This window comes from Xenopus laevis, chromosome 3S, assembly GCF_017654675.1.
Source record: "Xenopus laevis strain J_2021 chromosome 3S, Xenopus_laevis_v10.1, whole genome shotgun sequence".
NCBI lineage: Eukaryota > Metazoa > Chordata > Amphibia > Anura > Pipidae > Xenopus > Xenopus laevis.
The window spans coordinates 89,915,554-89,935,826 of record NC_054376.1 but is presented as its reverse complement, the minus strand read 5'-3'; the positions used below and the strand labels follow the sequence as shown (position 1 = coordinate 89,935,826).

Genomic DNA, 20,273 nt, shown 5'->3' with positions numbered 1-20,273 from the left:
CTCAAAATTGTTACAAAAGTATCTTATCTCCAGCTGTGGCTGTTCTGGGCTCTCTGCCAAAAGCCAATTAAGTTAGAAACTTTTTCTTTTTCTGGTCTGTTCAGTGCAGAGAAAAACAGGACTTTCCAGTACAAATGAGGGACTGCAGGTTGAGCAAAAGAGGGACTGTCCCTCTAAAAACGGGACAGTTGGGAGGTATGCCAAACACACCAGTAAACAAATAACATCTTGGTTCCAAACCAAGATTGACGCTATGGAGTGGCCAGCCCTTAATCAAATAAAAAAACTTGTGCAGAAGGGGAGATTAAAAATGCTGTTTCTGAGGCAAAACCAAGAAATGCAGAAGAATTGTGGAATGTAACAGGTGCCAGAAGTTGGTGGACTCCATGTAACACAGATGTGCAGCAATTCTCAGAAACACTGATTATACAACTAAATATTAATTCTGTGATTCAAAAGAAAGCAAAATATTGAAATATTTTTCAGTTTTTATACAGTGAATGCGAGTTTGTGAAGAATGCAGACATTACTAATATTCCCTTTTCTTTACTTTCTGTAAAGGAATGACACATTTGATACATTTTTCTTCATGTTTTGATTAGGAATAGAATGCGCAGTGTCCCCGATGCATTTGTGTGTATGGAAATAAAAGCTATTATAAGGATTTTGAGCTTTATTCACTTTTTAAAACGCACTGCTATTATTCTGAACATAACTGTGTTCACAAATGAGTGTATTTTGTGTATAGGGCATTAGGCAGAAAACTGTTCTAGTGGCATAGTACGCTGGCCTTACAAATTATCTTTGGGCTAATGATTCATGCTCAGCCAAATATTCTGTGCAGTAGAAAGGGCACTTCATTAAATCCATTTGGTTAAGACTGCAGCAGAAGTCAAACTTCTCTAGTATTTGTAGTTCACCTTTTAAAGGAACAGTATCGTCAAAAAATAAAAGTAATGAAAATATAATGCAGTGTTGCCCTGCACTGGTAAAACTGATGTGTTTGCTTAAGAAACACTAATATTGTTTAGATAAATAAGCTGCTGTGTAGCAATGGGGGTAGCCATTCAAAGGAGAAAAAGCTCAGGTTACACAGCAGATAGCAAATAAGCTCTGTCTGTCTAATGGTGTTATCTGTTATCCATTAGTTCATCTGTGCCATATAGCTGTTTTTCAATTTCCGCCATTGCTTCACAGCAGCTTGTTTCTATGAACTATAGTAGTGTTTCTGAAACAAACACAGCAGTTTTACCAGTGCAGGGCAACACTACATGATATTTTCATTACTTTAAAACACTAATTTTTTGGTGTTACTGTTCCTTTAAGTTGATGTTGCATACATTCCAGAATGTCCTATTCTTAGACTTTTAAAATAGTTCCCAAATAAAAATTTAAAGGACAAGGAAAGTTAAACTAAAGAAGTAGCTAGAAATGTTGTACATAATGTTTTGGGCTTCTGTACCAGCCCAAGGGAACCACAGCCCTTTGGCAGTAATGATATGTGTCTCCAAAGATGCCCCAGTAGCTCCCCATCTTCTTTTCTGCTGATTCACTGCACATACTCTGTGCTGCTGTCACTTATTGAGCTTAGAGACCCACTCACAATATACAGTACTCATAGAATAGAAATGTCACAATATAAGGCTGATTAGTAATTAATACAGATAATTACTACATGGCAGCACAGAAACCAGTGCAACTAGCATCAGAATTTAATAATCAGCCTTGTAGCATCAGCTTATATTACAGACATTTTCTGCTTGATGATTTGCAATGACCCCTAAGTTTAGCTTCTCAACAGCTGCTCAGAGCCCACTGAGCATGTGAGTGTCGCAGACACTTTCCAAGATGGTGACCCCCCTGTGACAAGTTTGAAGTGCTGGATCATTGCTGCTATTGAGAGGCTAAAACTTTAGGCTTATGCAATAAGTCCAGTATATAAAAAAAAGACATTTTAGCTCTTCATTTTTAGGGTTTAGTTCTCCTTTAAACCAATTGAAAATTGTCTCATTATATCACCCTATACATCAATAGTCTCATAAAATCACTCTCTAGATCTACATACATAAATGCTGACAAGAATTTACCTCATTTTCAATGTACACGTTGCATCATATCACAAGAATAAATAAGACAAAATGCAGATTTCAGTCTTTATTTCATTGAACACATGACAGTTCATTTGAGTGGAACCAGATGAAAGACAACTGTATTTCTAGAACAAAAAGTATGCTGATCATGAACATTACATTGTCAAAATATATGAATAGTACTGTCAACTGCAAATGTAATAATAACTGAGCCGAGACTTACTCTGGGAAATCAATTCCCTATAAAAAATAAAAATGAAAAACTTCTCTTTAAAATTATAAATATTATAACTATTAAAACTGCTCTTTCAATGCACTCCAAAATCTTACATTTCTTTCTTGTACCATCAAATAGTATATATTAGAAATAATATTGCATCGCAATTTCCATTTCAGTATTTAAGACCTGAATTGCAACGGAGAAATACTAGCTAGTTATTCCCAATGCCCAATTCCATTCTTGTCGCCAATATTCCCAGTGTGTTCCATCTTGCAGCTTGTGCAGATTAAGTTCATTTCCAGTGCTAATTTCTGCTGCATAAAGCATCACACCTAGTGAATCACTTCAGAGGACCATGGGTAAGACATTCAGTTAAAGTGGGGGACATATTAATAAAATGGCTTTGTGTTTAAATGTAAAACTAGGGCTGTGTACATGACCAGGTTAATACAGTAATTTGCCCACATCCAATGATAAGTAGTGCATATAATGAGCTTTATGATGAATTATCGGATATGCCACAGTCAACTTCAAGTAAAAAAAAAATGAAATAAAAATTCACAGTTGATAATTCTATAGAATATTGGTTGAAACAGTCTGCTTAATAAATGAACTACTGAATTAGGCATGCAAAAAAACAAAACAAAAAACATCCTTCCTTCCCTGAGCCAAATTTTCTTTAGCAAAGAAATCTTTTTTTTTTACTGCAGCTACAACTTCATGTGCTGAATAGTGAACATATATGATAAATGACGGGCAGCTTCATCTGTCATTCACATGGGCAAGCAGGATATAGTAGTGAAAGGCAGACAGCACTGTATTATCATCATTCATTTCTCTCATTCAAGATAATAAAAGCAGCTGGCACCTCTGGAAGTCTATGAAAGACTGGCTATTAATTGCTAAGGCGCTGTTGGCAAATGCTGTTCTTGACGATAGAATAATCCAGTGGAAATGCCAGTTCAAAACCATGATAATGGCTATGTCCAGCATGTCAGTTCTCCAGATGCGGAGAGCTGTAGTTCAACAACAGCTGGAAACTTTTAGAAAACGAAATAGTATTGAAACCAAAAAATACAGTACATAAACACGTTCTTTCTATAAAAATAAACTGCACAAAACCTGCCCCACTTCCCTGTAGCAGTAATGCCTAATGATCTGAAATGTTAAGAGATGAAGGCCCCGCTGATCCTCTGCATAAAAACAAAAGTGTGGCCACCAGGGGTCAGACAGAATTCACAGTTCTACAGTAATAGTTATATATACCCTAAATCTGCTGTAGAAAGATTAAAGTTGAACAATCCCCTTTTACACTGGAGTCTTATTTTTGAACATAAAATGTAATTTTGCAAAATAAATCATATATTGTTGGGGGGAATATAGCCGATTCAGATATGCTCATTCTTTGGTTTTCCTCCCAGCATGCATGTTTTCATGCGATAATTTCTAACTTAGCACAATCCTTGTACTCATGCTGATCTATATGCCCATCTGATCCTGCCACTGCTTGTCCAATGACATGATGGTGGTCACAGCCCACGCCTCTCCCAAGAAACGTACACACTTATCCAAGTCTTTCCACTTAAACACTGCTGCCCTACAAACACATTGTCGTTTCTTCCCTTTCAGAACACCTTCGCTTCACTACATGCTAAAACCCAGCAACTCACGGACATTTTCCTTTGTTACACTCTCTGTATTGAACAGCAAGAAGTCTGCAATACAATGCAATGTTCCCTTCCTAACATCATTCTGCATCTAACATCTAAAACATTCATTGCACTATTGGCTTAGCAGCTGAATAGGCAGAAAACAACTTGTCATATCATTTTGCCTAAACTGCATAGATACATATCTGCACAGTACTCTCAATCCATCTTAAAATAAGACATCCCAGCACCCACCTAAAATATGTTGTTGTGCTGTCTGCCTCACATCCCAGCATATGAACATACCTGATCCCACAGAACTACCCTGCTTCGTAACCTTCATCAATTCTTTGAATCTTCAGGTTCCTTGCTTGCCTAACTTCACAAAAAACATTCTCTTTAGAAACATGAATTCATATAAATACCAGTTTCTGACTTTTTAACACAGTCTTTAGAAACTTCAGCAGACTTAAAGCTGTAATAATTTACATGAAAATTAAAATATAAAAAACATGTAAAAATGATTTCAGTTTTAGATTGTCTATTGCAGAGACACCACCCAAGTAGTGGTCATTTGCAGTGTCCTGATGAATGTCAGTATATACCTTCTAATAGCCTTCAGATCGGTCTCCTTTGAAGGGACAAGTCCCCATTAGAGTCTGTTGAACAGAGCTGCCCACATTTGTCGATGTTGCTCAATACTGTAACAGAAGACTGCATTAGAAGCTCCATTGACCAGGTATTAGCCAGGATTGTGCACTCCACTCAAAGCCTCTTCTAGCTTTTCTCTGTATGATGTGTAACACCTTTTTAAACTCTGCAACTGCTCATCTTCTTCTTTGTCTAATATGCGCAAGAAGTTCTGCAGCTCGGGGTGTGTGAAGGCTTCCCACTGAGGACAGAAATTATTGGTAAAAAATGCGTTTGAAATGATAGGAAATAAAGACCTTCCTAATAAATCACAACTGGAGATACAGGCAGACATTTGGCTCAAACATTGGTTGTTTAAAGCAACACAAGCAATTTCCATTGCAGTGCACAAATACCAATATAGAAATGGGTTTATGCACAGAATGCATAATTAACAACAATGAAATGTAACAAAGGGAAAATCATGAGCTATACCCACTTTAAATAAATACTGACCATAACATCTCCGGTTTCATGCTCACGCAAAACAAAGCTGAGGCATTCAAGGCTGGGCCCAGCTACCAGTCTGAGATACAGAGGGTGCTCCCTGTCAGATAACCTACACATGTAAACTGCAGAAGAAAGAAACAAAATGTTAGTCAGTCAATAATGGTCCCTTTTTTTCAGTTACAATATGCAGAACCAGAGCTGTGGAGTTTAAGTAGGGAGAAATTTTTGGTATCTGGAGTCGCCAAAAATGTAACAACTCCAACTCCTAATAGCTTTATTTACAACACTAAAATGAATCAAATCAGATTTAAGAGCTTCTATGAAGCAGTTAGTTAATTTTGGAATTTATTTAACAGCTATTCTACAGCCAAGTTCAATGTGCCAAGTATTAGGCTTTCTGATTGTTTTCGGTTTATGCAGTTTAACTTTGATTTTGGTTTAGAATCACAAAAGGATGTGGTTTTTTTTTTGAGCTTTTGTAGTGATAAAATGCCTTGTATGTTGTGTACTTCTTTCTGTCAACATGGAAAATGCTTTAGGAATAGTAACACCAAAAATGTAAAGCATTTTAAAGTAATATATAATATACTGGTAGTATGCACTAGTAAAAGCGGTGTGTTTGTGTCAGAAACACAACTATAGTTTAGATAAACACGCTGCTGTGTAGCCATGGGGGCAGCCATTCAAGCTGTTGGAAAAAAGGCACAGGTTACATAGCACATAACACATAAGCCTTGTCCAAATGGCTACCAACATGGTTACACAGTAGCTTATTTATATAAACTATAGTAGTATGTCTGAAGCAAACACACAGCTTTTACCAGTGAAAGGCAACAGTACATTATATTTTAAATTACTTTGATACACTTTCAGTTTTTGGTGTTTAAAAACAGAGGAGTCGGAGGTACCATAAACTTAAAACTCCCCAGCCCTGTGCAGAACATTTGTTATTATGAGGAGACTGGCTTCTTATTTAGGCATGCCTATTGGATCTATTTGTATATCCAATATTCGGGATCTACTTGGCGTTGTCCTTAACATGAAGAGTTTTCTCTACCTTCTTAGTCCAGCTGACCCCCTCCATTCATTTGAAAGAAAAATCATGACCCATCACTACTGGCTTCACTCTGGCCTGAAAACACTCACTAGAGCATCTTCTAGCTTAAAGGAACAATAAGACCAAAAATGAAGGGGCATTAAAGTAGTGAGTAGTGTTTGCTTTGGAAACACAACTACTAGTTTATATAAACAAGCTGTAGCCATGGGGCAGCCATTCAAAGCTGAAAAAAGGAGAAAAGGCACAGGATACACAGCCTATAACAGATAAGCTCTGTTTAATACAATGGGATTCTCAAAAACGTACCAGTTATCCAGTATGTATTCTGTGCATTGAATGGCCGACCCCATGGTTACACATCAGCTTGTTTATATAAAACTATAGTAATGTTTCTGAAGCAAACACACAATTTACCAGTGCAGGGCAACAAGCCATGATATTGTCATTCCTTTAAACCACTCATTTATTTGAGGTTACTGCTCCTTTTAATACTGACATCAATATCAGGATAGTGAATGGGTGGTAGAGTCCAGTGGGTGAAAAAACAAACCTCATTGATTCCCGATGACTATACATCTTTTATTCAATGCTAAGGCACATTTTATTACCATGCGAGTGAACAGAGGAACAGGAAACACATGTTGAGGATACAGGGAGGAACTAGGTCACAAGTTAGAAATAAAAGTCCTAGACACAGAGCAGCCCCAAAAAATTAGTAGACAAAAGGAAATATTTGCACAAAGAAAATAAACGAGCAGTTTGGCCATTGCTGATCACCTGTGCAATTTCTGGTTATTTTTCGGATAAGTTAACTGGAAACTGAGATGGAATACATTAAACGTGCTCACCGCACTTCTCCTATTATATTATCAATGGTTACAGAGATGTTACTGCAAATACAAAGCCTTCAATACGACAGCTATCATTCAGGGCATTATTTTTAATCAACTATTGAGGCAGCATCTCCAATAGATATAGCTTTGCACATTACAGTGTTCACTTTGAATTAAAGCCGATAGCTGGGCCAGAATAACTTTTTATGTCTCCCACACTATAAATGAGGTCATGTCAGCTGACATGGACCCAAAGGGCTTACTCATAGCTTTAAAAAAAAAAAAAAAAAAGTTAAGCTTTGGCTCAAAGATTTAATTTACAATGTCTGCACCAATAAAAGACTCCACCATTTTTGTATTCAAAAGGCAGCACATGTTAAGTCACATACACAATTAAACACATATCTTGGTCATATAAAGGACATGGGGTTTTCTGTTTAAGGGATCCTTCACTAGGTGTATGCATGTACAAGCTGGGACACTGGGTAAAATGTAAATAAAAAGAGTGGGATGGTTTGAAAATCATTGGAACCCTATATTAAATTGCAAACAGTACAAACAGCCACATATCAAATATTGGAAAGGAAAAACATTATTTTCTCAAAAATATATGCTCATTTTGAATCATTTAAAAAAAAAATGGAAAATTTGTGTAATGCTTAAAGAGAAGAACCCCGAGAGGCTGGGTCACTCGGAAGTAGAGATGGGGAGAGGTACATAACTCTGTGACACACTGTATAAATAAGGCCTGTTAAGCTTACATACCTTGATCTTCCTTCTGACAACGTTTGTAAAGTGCAAATTTGGCAGGATTGTCAGCAATCAGGAACTTTTTCAGCAAGGCCTCGATGACTTCTCGCACAGTGTTTGTACTACTGATGTGCAGTATGTTTAGGCTGCCCTTGGGCAAGTAGAAGGCAGTTTCGTTGCCATTGCTGTGTGCACGTCCCCGTACAGTGATAGGTCGCCGGAGCTCCATTTGCACTTTGATGAAGCCTGTGTAAATTCCACTGGAATTCTGTGCAACAATAAAGCACAATCCAATAATATTAATTATGCGGGAATAAAAAATATTGCATCATCAAGTAACATGAAAAAATAAATAAAAGGATTTTCCTGTACTAAAAATTACACCAATATTTTAAAAATATACATTAAAATACATTTCTTGATAATTCATATTGTACTAGTAGCCCTACATGGGATGTCTACCTATTGTTCTGTTTTAAGTAACAGTGAGGCACAAGTCACAATGTTTTTTTACCTCTAGTGCAGCTTTGACACAAGTAGGATTTAAAATGCACTGAAAATCTTTGGTGTGTGGATGTAATTTTTGTCACGTCTGCCTGTCAGGCCCGATCTATTGAAGCGGGCTGTTGTGGGAAACCTGGAACAACCTGCAGCTGAAGGGTTCTGCTGTTATAATGATGTACTGTGCATGACTCATCAGAAATGTCTAGCATTGATGCTTCACACCAAAACTTTTAGTACAAGAGGCAGCTTTAGACACAAGTACATTCAATAAATGGAACCTATGCAATAACTGCAGCCATCTTTGTGCCAACTGTAGTTAAATAATCCATCAAGTCTCTTACCAAGGTCATCTTCAATTTGTCAGTAACTGCTGCATTGTAAAGCTGGATCTTGTCTTTGGTTTCTTCCTTACTGAGGTATGACAGGGAATCCTTTTCTTTTTCAATATCCTGAAAGAAATATAAAAGATGCATTTTTACATTATAGGCCTTGGTGTGATAAAAGTGCAATATTTACCTTTAAGCATAACATTTTACACAAGATGCCTTTTATTTATAAATTACTAGATCTACCACGTACCTCATTTAACCTCAAACTTCCCTGGGCATCCCTGAGCAAGATGCATGAGATTCTCTTTGGTGAGTGAGTTATTACCCAACTTCGTAGTTGACTTTCATTAAAATATCTTTTTATCCCCCCATTCTAAAAAGAACATTTAGATTGTAAGCTTGTGCGAGTAGGGCTTTCTGATCCTATTTTTTCTCTGTGACCCTTGTTTAATTATTGTAAGATGCCGGTTTGTTATAAATAAATGTTAAGCGCTGCATAACTTGCTGGTGCAATATAAATTCTGATGACAAACTGTAATTAAGACAGTTTAGAGCAAGAGCACATTTTGTATGCATTTTTCATGTAGCCCAGGTTTTCCCAGAAGTTGGTTACGTAGCCCAAACTGACCTGAATTGGTGTTGATAATTATTCCCCCAGAGGGAGGTGAAAGAAACCAAAGATCCCAGTTCTGAGAGACACCAATGGCAACCAATGCATCAATATGTTGCCACTGGGTTTACACTTTTGTGAACACCCTTATGGGGAAAAAAACAATACTTTTTCCTAGCAATTGCACCCAAACACTTCATTAATCAATAAGGTAGATAGGAAAATGGACAGTGTACAGTGAGAAACATGCACACAGTATCAAAGTGTGTGCACTTCATTTGAGGGCTTTGAGCATCCTGTCCTTATTTAGGGTTCTTAGGAATGAGTATAGTGGCTGACGATGCACAGTAAAGGACAGCCATCAGAAATCATCAGGTCTCCATGGTACTTGGTAAGGCCTGGTTAGTAGGCTACTGCCTTCCAGACCCCCGGGCAGGTAATGGACTCCCCACCAAAAAGAAAAAAAAAAAAACTCATCTATATAGCACACACCCCAACTAAACTGACCATTTCAAGGCACTGTGCAATTTGCTGGCACTATAAAAAATGATGCTGTAGGTGTTGTTTGATTGTACAGACCTTAATTTTCACAGTACAGAAAGCGGGGGACCCAAAAATGTCACTGTTCAGGGTTCCAGGCAAGCAACTGATTTATTAACAGCAGTCCTGTTGCTAAAAAATGGCAAGCCACCCTTGATCTATAACCAAACATACAAGCAGTCTGAATACATCAATGTAAATAATGATATTAAAGGAAGACAAATCACTCCTAGTTGTTCTCCCTACAGGCTTTATAGAAGAACCCAGAAATCTATATATTTAATTCTCTTTGAGAAACACAGCAAAATACTTGCTCACTGGCTTTTCTGCAGCTGCTTTCATGCTTAGCTTCACAGTTAACTATAACAATCTCAGTGTAGAGCTGGATGGCTTCCAAAGCAACGTTTTTTCTGACTGCAACTGCTCAAGCAAACCAGTGTTATAAATATAACCAGCAGAGTCACAAGTACCCAAAGCCCATATATAGTATGGAGCTGGTTGCCCCCCAGCTGGGAACTGGATTTCAGGCATGTTTGTGCAAGCAAGGCAACATGGTAGTTATAAGAGACTGGCTATTAGGAGGGAAGAGTGTTTATTTCTACTTAACATAGAAATACACCCTCAAAGTAATGCTGCTCTGAGTCCTCTGTCAAAAGAAACATCACATTTCATTCCTTCTATTGTGTACACATGGGCTTCTGTATCAGACTTCCTGCCTTCAGCTTAAACCTACAGGGCTTGGGCATGCTCAGTTTGCTCCCCCCCCCCCCCGCTGTAATCTGAGCTCACAGCTATGAGAGAGCAGGGAGAAACTCAGGTGGAAGTGAGGTCACAGCAAGCTAATATGGCAGCTGCTATCCTAAACAAACAGAGTGTCTAGAGCTGTTTACTCAGGTATGGAAAAGCATTCTAAAGAATAACAATGGCATTCTAGCTTGCACTGTTGTGGCTAATCTATTGGCAATAAACTGCCTTGGTAGCTTTCCTACTCCTTTAAAGAGGGAATGGATTAACTGTATCAAGTGCACATGACAGATCAAGGAAGTTTAGAATGGAGAAGCGACCTTTGGCAACTTGAAGGAAAGTTAGTAATGGGAGATCACAATACGTTTCAGGATTTTATGTGTAAGTGGTAGAAGGGAGACAGGAATAATTAGAGATACAGGAAAGTTCGACAGCCCTGCAACAGGGTGTATTTGCAATACAGGTACACTTGCCAGAATGTGGCAAGGAGTTAAGCTGGCCTTTCACATGATGATAAAAACTTACTAAATGAAGTATCATATATTTCAGTAAAATTCATTGATTGGGCATGTTTGGAAATGCCATCTGCTGAAGCACAACGTCTGCTGTAAGTTCAATGTGCATTACCAGATGAGGAAGTGAAGAGGAGACAGCTGTCTGCCCAAACCAAAGGAGGCGACAATAATAGCAGGCCAATCAGTTGGATACAATACAGAACATTCAGCTAAAGTTCCAGAAATATTGTGTTCAACCAAAATATCACTCTAAACTGGACCATACACATATAGACCCACTCGTTCGAGCAAGACCTCCTTGTTTGGCGACTTCACCAATTTGGCCACCTATAAGCTGAACCAAATCAGGCTGACCCAACAGTTTAGCCCCAGGTTGAACAATCAGCTCTAAATTGGGGCCTAGAGAAACCCATTTAAAAGTGAGTGCACGTATCCATGCAACCCTCATCTGACCAACCCCATCAATTTCTTGCCAGGAATTGGTCAGACACCATTTGGAGGCTTCCATAGAAGCTGCTGGATTAGTTTAGAGGTGCAGTGTCATAATTAGTCAATTGTTTTAAAGCAGAGAAAGAAGTTATTTGTAAGGCTAATGTTTAAATAAATTATAAGATCATATCTTACAAGAAAAGCAGAAACTCCTACATGAGCATATTATACTTTCTTAGCTTGCCAGGACACGCTGACATACCTAGCCTGTGGGGCTTTCACACACTTTACAAGACTGCCAGTTTCTGCTGTCTAGGGTAATAAAACTCTTTTTGTTCATGTTGTGTGTACCTCCTTGGTTTGTGAACTATACTTTGTCAGTGACATAACGATTTATTTACCTCATATAATATCATGTAGAATGCTACATTATTTTACTTTTATTCACACCTTATTGCAGGGTTTAGTATGTGATTTTTAAGACTAATCCCATTTGTAATAAAAGGCAAGGTGTGCTTGGTGTAGTCACCCATAGCACAATAAGATGTTTGCTTTTAAACAGATGACCAGTAAATGCTTTTCTAGTAGACTTAAGGTGTGAAGATACAAATTACAGAAAGATCCATTATCCAGACACCAAGCATTCTGGATAATAGGTCCCATAACTGTACTAGTTTCCCCCCTTTTCCCACATACTAAAGCTCCACTGTTTTTCTTCTTTCTATGTTTTTAGTAGCTTCATTTACCTACTTTCGCCCAGATTTTATTCATACACAGGGATTTTTCATTGGTAATTCTATCATAGGACATTAGAACTTCTCTTTCTATAACCCACCAAAATATTGTTTCACTGAACACCAAAGAGCTTAATGTAAAACTATACCCCCAAATTAAGTGGCATATTAAAGAATCTTACCAAACTGGTATATATATTTAAGAAAATATTGCCCTTTTACAACTTTTGCCTTGAACCACCATTTTGTGACGGTCTCTGTGCTGCATCAGAGATAAGAAATCTGTCTGTTAATTGGCTTATGTGACCTAGCATTTATGGTTTGTTTGTGTGCACTGTGAATACTAGGATCACAGGGGGCGGCCATTATTATTTAAAATGGCAATTTTCCATTTATGATTACCCAATGACACATACTACTAAAAACTTTATTATTATGAAAATGGTTTATTTGCATGAAGCAGAGTTTTACATATGAGCTGTTTTATGCAATATATTTTTAAAGAGACCTAAATTGTTCGGAGGGTTTAGTTTTCCTTTAAAGCCTCCAAGCTCATATTGACTTGACTTGTCAACTCTCCTACAATGCTTGGATTTATTACTTGGGACCATGTCAATGCTAATACAGACAATTATTGTTATGAGAAGAAGCAGTAACCTTATCAAATGTTAATACTTGGGGCTATGTCCCAAAAAAACTAGACGAGTGAAGGAACATTACGTTTTTTTACAGTATTAAAGGTTGATTTTTTTTTTATAGAGCAAAGGACATATGTTACCTCTCTCTTCTGTAGGAGTGTCTGACTAGTTATAGATTTAAAAAAACACAACAAAAAAAAATGGTTTATATTATATTGTCTAACCAACAACTCTAACTACAGCACTTACTTGATTACATTAAATAAATCTGTCAAAATTGGATATTTTAAAAGTGGATATTAGCTTAAAATTAAGACAATTAATAGTTTTCCAGCTGAATATACCTGCTGCATAAACACACTAGGAGCAGAAAACTGACCTGAACATACTGTATGTTTACATAGTTAATCTACAAAATACGCATGTCAAGCTCCAAGGACTTACAGGGAAAGTTCTCTGAAAAATTGAGTTGACAAAGACTCCATAAGCCCCTGTACTTTACAGTGACCAGAGGGTAAATACTGTGCTTTCTTGCACCCACAGAGCTTTATATGCAACTGAAGGGCATACAAGTCTATTCCCATGCCCACTGATGCAAGTGCAATAACATTTTGCACCCACATCCTAAAACACACAACCAACAGCAATTAATGCATTTTCACATTCATATTTTCTTGAAGAAGGGCAAAGGCACATGTGAATTCCACAAGCAATTTGTTGGGGTCAAGCACTATACTGCTCAGTCACAAATGTACATGTTCAAATACTTGTAGAGGGTACAGGTTTCATTATTATCAACATAAAATGGTTGTGTCAGCCAAAGGACTAATCCCCAACGCATTTATCCTTTATTAAGAGGAATTCTGTTATGATATAAACACTGCCTCATCTAAGCATCTGATGTCACTTCCTGGGCACAAGAATCACTGCCAATCACTGGTGTCATCTAACAGCACTACTTTTGTACATGCTGGTTTCAGTTACTGGAACCATTATATGGCAACGTTTACTCGTAGCATAATTGTAGCCTCATCCTGCGCTGTTTTATATAAGCACAAATAATCCACAACAGGATCAAGGAGCATGTGCAATGCAGGGTATATGCAAGACAAATATGTTTTCTGTATGAAAAGATAAGCATAACTATTTTCAGTGAAACCGTCTTTTTCTCTTCATGAGATGGAAATTAGTCTGAAGTCCAGTGATGATCAGCTGAACGGAATAGTTCAGCTACCTCCCTCTGGAAAGATGACTCAATCCCCTGTGCTAAGATTTGAAGGCACAGAACAATACAACACAAATCCTAAACATTCCGGAGGCTTTTCCCTTGCAATGAATATGTAGGAAGTCCTGCTCCGCCTTTCCTTCATCCAGTTAGATTTTTTGAGGTTAGTGGGGTTCTTTGTGGTACCGATCTTTGTTCTTAGGAAATAGCCGTACTTGCGTCTATACACCAAAATTTCCCTGGTACTAGCCACCACAAATACTACTTTTATAGACCTTTGTGTGTAGTGCACCACTGCTGTCTGCTGTTACTCAACAGGATAATAGGTAAGAACGCATTAATGTAAAAAATTTAGACGCTTAGGGTATAACAGATTAAAATGTAAGGTACAAAGTATCTAAAATGACATAGCCAAGTTCACAATAGATTTAAATATATTTTTATAGAGACCAACAATGTTTGAGGGGTATAGTTTTCCTTTAACAAGTTAAGCCTTCAAAACTAGTACATGCAAATGAATGCAGAAAGAACTACCTGTTACTGTAATGAAACCAGACACACACACACCTTGGTCTACAGTTGTCAATAGATTTTGCCCTTCGCTTGTCTTATTGTGGAAAAATAAGTACATATTGCACCCTGACCACTTGATCTCTTTAAAAAGCCTCTGGCAATAAACCTATAAGTATAATACCTTTTTGTCACTGAAATCACAAAGCTTGAAAAAAACAAAAACAGTTCCAAGTTGAATGAGAGTGATATTAGGATATCGGGCAAGAACGACAAGACTACAAAACAGTTTAAAAAAAAAATCCGGTTATAGTATACACTACTGATATAGAATGTATATTTTTGGACAATACACCAGTACTTATTCAACCAACAATTGCCGTTTCCCTTCAGTTTAAAAAGTAATTTAGATTGCAGTTAAACTCAAAATGATATGCCTATTGTAAGAATTCAAGTAGAAACCCTTCAGCAAACAAAGTTAGACTGTCTTCTGTGTTTCAACACTCAAACAAGAGCATGTATAAACAAAACCTTAAAACAATTGTTGTACACTTCAATGCTGTGTGACATTTTATATGTAGCAGGCCATTTTAATCATACCAAAAGTTTATAGAACAAAGAACAGCTATAGGATGTATTGTCCAGAATGCTGGAGCCTTGGGGTTTTTTGGATAAGGGATGTTTCTGTAAATTAAATCACCACACCTAAAGCCTGTTCAAAACATTTAAACATTAAATAAACCCAACAGGATTATAATGTCACCAACATGTAGCGTAGTTACCGCAAAGTACAAGGTACAGTTTTATTTAAGAGAAATGGGGAAGTCTATGGGGGGGTGAAATGACTCCATGGTAGATGGCATTCCAGTAATTTGGGACTTTCCAATAATGGGTTTTCAGATAAGGGACCCCATATATCAATAAAAATTACATTGCACAAAAGGACTATGGGGAACAATCAGAGCAATAAACATCCTTTGGAGGGCCACATCCAGTGATGGGCCTCCACATGGACAGCTTTGTATGTACACAATATAAATAAAGGATAAAGGATATTCTAGTTCACAAGATCAAGCCTGAAACAAGAAAACACTGTATAGTCAGGAATAACAATTAGGGGCAGATTTACTAAGGGTCGAATATCGAGGGTTAATTAACCCTCGATATTCGACTAGGAACTAAAATCGTTCGACTTCGAATATCGAAGTCGAACGATTTAGCGCTAATCCTACGATCGAACGATTATTCGTTCGATCGAACGATTAAATCCTTCGAATCGAACGATTCGAAGGATTTTAATCCAACGATCGAAGGAATATCCTTCGATCAAAAAAACGCTGGCAAGCCTATGGGGACCTTCCCCATAGGCTAACATTGACTTCGGTAGCTTTTAGCTGCCGAAGTAGGGGGTCGAAGTTTTTCTTAAAGAGACAGTACTTCGATTATCGAATGGTCGAATAGTCGAACGATTTTTAGTTCGAATCGTTCGATTCAAAGTCGAAGTCTTAGTCGAAGGTCGAAGTAGCCCATTCGATGGTCGAAGTAGCCAAAAAAAACACTTCGAAATTCGAAGTTTTTTTAATTCGAATCCTTCACTCGAGCTTTGTAAATGTGCCCCTTAAAGTCCTAATCCTAAAACATCAGTTTAGCAACAAACGGTAGGCAGACATTGCTAGAGTATGGGGAAGAAGCTGGAACAGGCATACAATGGAAAGAATTAGCTTTGCACATTCTCTATACCACTATCACTGGCACAACATGAGCTTCAAGTCATAAGAGGAATAACATTCCACATGACACCAAATAATGATGAAAACTTGCTGCTAAAATTAAAATTAGGTTTATTCCCATTTGCTATAAGGCAGCAAAGAAACACCAGCCTTTTTAATTCTAATCCTATTAGGCAATGATACACCAAAAGTTAAAAACAAAATGTAACCAGTCATTTATATAATTTTACTATCAAATGGAGAAAATTCTGTCAATTATGTGCATCATTTTACTTGTACCCTCTTCTTAGAGGAGCATCTAATATGAATTTGCAGTAGTGAGAACTGAAGGTTGTCAAAATATTTAATTGTCCACATTTTACCATCATAAACCTAAGAGCACAAGATTAAAGCAAAGGAGTATGAAAGGTCATCTTAGGGAATATACATCAAAACATTATTCAGTCTTTGTAACTGTAAAGCTGGCCACAGACGCAACGATCCGATCGTACGAATCGCGGATTTGTACGATTTTCGGACCGTGTGTGGAGAGTCCCGACATTTTTCGTCCGGCGGAGATCGGTCGTTTGGTCGATCGGACAGGTTAGAAAATTTCTGTTGCCTGCTGATAATATCTCTGCTTGTATTGCCGATCGTACGATTTTCAGTGGGAGACTGTCACTAGCTTTATCAGACATAACTATCGTACGATTGCGGTCAGAGGTAGTACATTGGCTAATCTGTTCTTTATTTGATCGGAATGGTAAGACTTTGTTTGATCTGAATGGTTAGTGGCGGGTCGGGAGATGGGAAAGTCCGATCATACGTTGATTCGTACGATCGGATCTTTGAGTCTATGGCCAGCTTTAGAGCAGAGGCCACAGTAAATAACACTGTACTGTTCCCAAACACCTTGCATTATTCACAAACCTTTTACATTCCAACAAAAAAATTGATATATCAGTTTCAGGTGCATGAGTTTAACCATAGGAGCAGGAACCATCACTGTTATGTTGGGTAACACATCTTAAAGAGAAACAGATCACATAAAGAGCTCTGCCACATGGGAAGTTTGTTGCCTGTGCTTAATCAACTCGAGCTCAGTGACAAAATGTCCATCCCACCTTTAAAGGACCAGTAACAAAAATTTGCTTTGCCAGACCCCACGCTGACACGACGGGCCACTTGATTTTCCCTGGTCTCCACGAGCAAGCCAGCAGCCACGCTTCCCCCAATGTTGTGAATGGACAGATGAGGCTGGGCTTCGCGGGGGACATGCTGTCAGAATTTTCAAATATTGACAGCACCAATTATGGATTTCTTTGCTTAAAATGCCTGGGCCAGGGAAAATCAAGTGGCCCGTCGTGTCAGCGTGGGGTCTGGCAAAGCGAATTTTTGTTACTGGTCCTTTAAAGGTGGGATGGACATTTTGTCACTGAACTCCAATTGATTAAGCACAGGCAACAAACTTCCCATGTGGCAGAAGGGAATACATGGTGGAAACCGTTGTACATGCACCAGGCTCTAAGAATTGGGAGGTTACAGGTGCTGACTAAGAAACCTGCTTGGACATGCTATCAGTACAATAGCCAGGGAGGAAAAATCAAGTGCAGCAGAATGGATGGTCGCCCTGTCACCTTTTCTGAAAAGGAGGGAAAGCAGAGTTTCTGTAAGTTATTTCTTAATAAAGGTTTTGATATTTTAAAGTTTTATTTTTATTTGTCTTGGTGTGTTTTTTTCAATGTATGCCAACGAATTTATTTTTAATTTTTTTTTTGATGTTACTGGTCCTTTAAGTTAACTTTGAGTATGTTATAGAATGACCAGTTCGAAGCAACTCATTATTTATATTTTATAGTTTTTAAACGGGAACTATTGTGAAAATGAAAATATAATATAAGCTTCCTCATACTGAAGAAACTTTCCAAATACAATCAATTAAATTAAATTAAAAAGCAATTCTGCATCATTTCTGAAATAATCAAGTTTATCTTCACTTTTCCTCTCTCAGCATCTGTTTCTCTTCATTCTGTCTTCATGCAGCAGTTGGGTGTCAGATGAATGATCCAATATATATTATATGGGGGGGGGGGCTTCCTTTCCTAGCAGATGTATCAGAGCTCACTCAAATAACTGATTTCAGTACAACAAAATCTAATAAAATAACTGGCTTTTGCACAAATCCTACATGTAGAGAGACATGATGTCTGGTGATTTTAATAGAGTGAGCTCTAATACATCTTCTAGGTAGGGATTCGCCGTGTTTCGCCGACAAGTCGTTGTGCGTCAAAATAAAAAGACGTGCGTCAAAAAAATTTTGCCACGCGACTTTACTGGGCATCGGCGACATTTTGCCGGCAGTGAATTGCTGCCGAAACTAAACGGGTCAAATTCACCCATCCCTACTTCTAGGCAAAAGGAGCCCAACTCCTGAATGAAGACAGACTGAGGAGAAACACATGCTGGAAGAGTTTAAGCATGGGCGACAAAATATCCCATGCGATAGGGCCATAATAAGGACAATATATGTTTGCTGCTTTCTTTCCTCTCAAAACAAAGGCAGTTTGACTACAAAGCTAAACTCCAAGGCCTGCCACATGTTATATCCTGCTACCAGTCAAGATGGCACATGATTTTTGTCTAATAATCCAGGCATTACGCTAGATGCAAACCACAAATGGAAGGGATGCCACACATAAATGATGTAGATACACTTACCAAAGGTGTCCAGGTGCACAGTTCCAGATCAACTTGGGGGGGGAGGGAAATAAACCAATGGTTTAACATTGTTTGGGAGGGGGGGTGCAGGCACTCAAAGAAAACCATGGGGCCTAAAAGATATAGTATAAAAATTTAAAAAGTGAATATTACCCACAGGCCCTATGCATTTCATGCCTGTGCCTCAAGGGCACAAAACACGTAGGGCCTGAAACCCCCTGACGAATGATATTTCCATTACACTAGATGCCACAAGTGTAAATAAGCTCACAGTTTTAACAGATTTTGGGACAGCTTCAAGTCAGGAATACACAAAGTTTTATGGCACAGCATATTAATTATAACTTTTAAATGTAGAATTTTTATTGTTGTTGAGAAAATGTATAGTTATATTAAACATCTATTTTTTATCCAACTAACAAATATCTGAATGAAAAGCATGAAAGAGGAGGGTGATTTAGACAAGCTGATTGAGATCGACTGTTGACCAGCTAAAAGGTCTACTGGTAGATCCCGATCTACCTTTTGGACACCCCTGATGTAGAGAAATGGCTATGGTACAACTCAGCAGATTATCCCAGAACTATATGTTCAGAGGCCAGATTAAAAGTCATTACTTCATACAAGAAGTTATTTGTTTTGCAGGCCTCCAGATGGGAAGCCCAGCTGTAGCATATGGCAATCATGCAGCTCCCACAAAAGCCATATTAGCTACCATGTAATAAAAATCATATTGGCATGAAAAAGCTAAACTATTGGATTAAGGACCATGTGCATAGTACAATTTTTTAGCATTCAATCATACAAATGGAAGATATATAATGGCAAAATTAAACATACTAGAAATTGAACAAACATCATTTATTTTTCCATGAGAGAGTTAACTTTAGTTGGTCCCCTTGCACAAGAGACAAGTCTTGTGCTACAGTGGCAGATGGCACTAAGATGCCTGTAAGTCTGTCAAATTTTCCTGTGGGCTTGGTGTCCAGTTACAAGACATAAGGTTTTCCTTTTCACAAACTGCCCTTTAATCTAGGAAACATGTTAGAATTACCTTAACAGCTGCAAAGGGGGAAGAGAAAGCACCAAGGCTAACACGTTATACATGGTTACAAAGTTACATATTAGCTAGCATTTCCAAGAGAAAAGGGAGCCAACTGCAAAGAAATGAAGGTCATGTTTATCTCTTCAAAAAAAAGGGAAGGGTAAGCAAAGCTTTATCGGTTACTCACCATGTGCAAAAGTCATAAATTGGCTACCCCTATTTATTAGTGCCATAAAGTACAGCCCTTGTGTTTATCTTTCTGTTTGCTATACCAATAGTATGTT

The 20,273-nt window shown here is 37.9% G+C and overlaps 1 protein-coding gene across 1 annotated transcript in view; it reads right to left on the bottom strand.

The window, feature by feature from the left end:
- Positions 1-2,139: 2,139 nt before the first annotated feature.
- The window catches only part of rassf3.S (Ras association (RalGDS/AF-6) domain family member 3 S homeolog), a gene marked incomplete at its 5' end in the record, with an annotated part of 32,610 nt that continues 14,476 nt past the window's right edge, over positions 2,140-20,273 (bottom strand). Inside the window, 4 exon segments of the mRNA NM_001092028.1 lie at positions 2,140-4,851; positions 5,106-5,221; positions 7,755-8,007; positions 8,585-8,692. Of these exon segments, the coding sequence (NP_001085497.1) occupies positions 4,702-4,851; positions 5,106-5,221; positions 7,755-8,007; positions 8,585-8,692 (627 nt within the window). The 3' untranslated portion in view covers positions 2,140-4,701.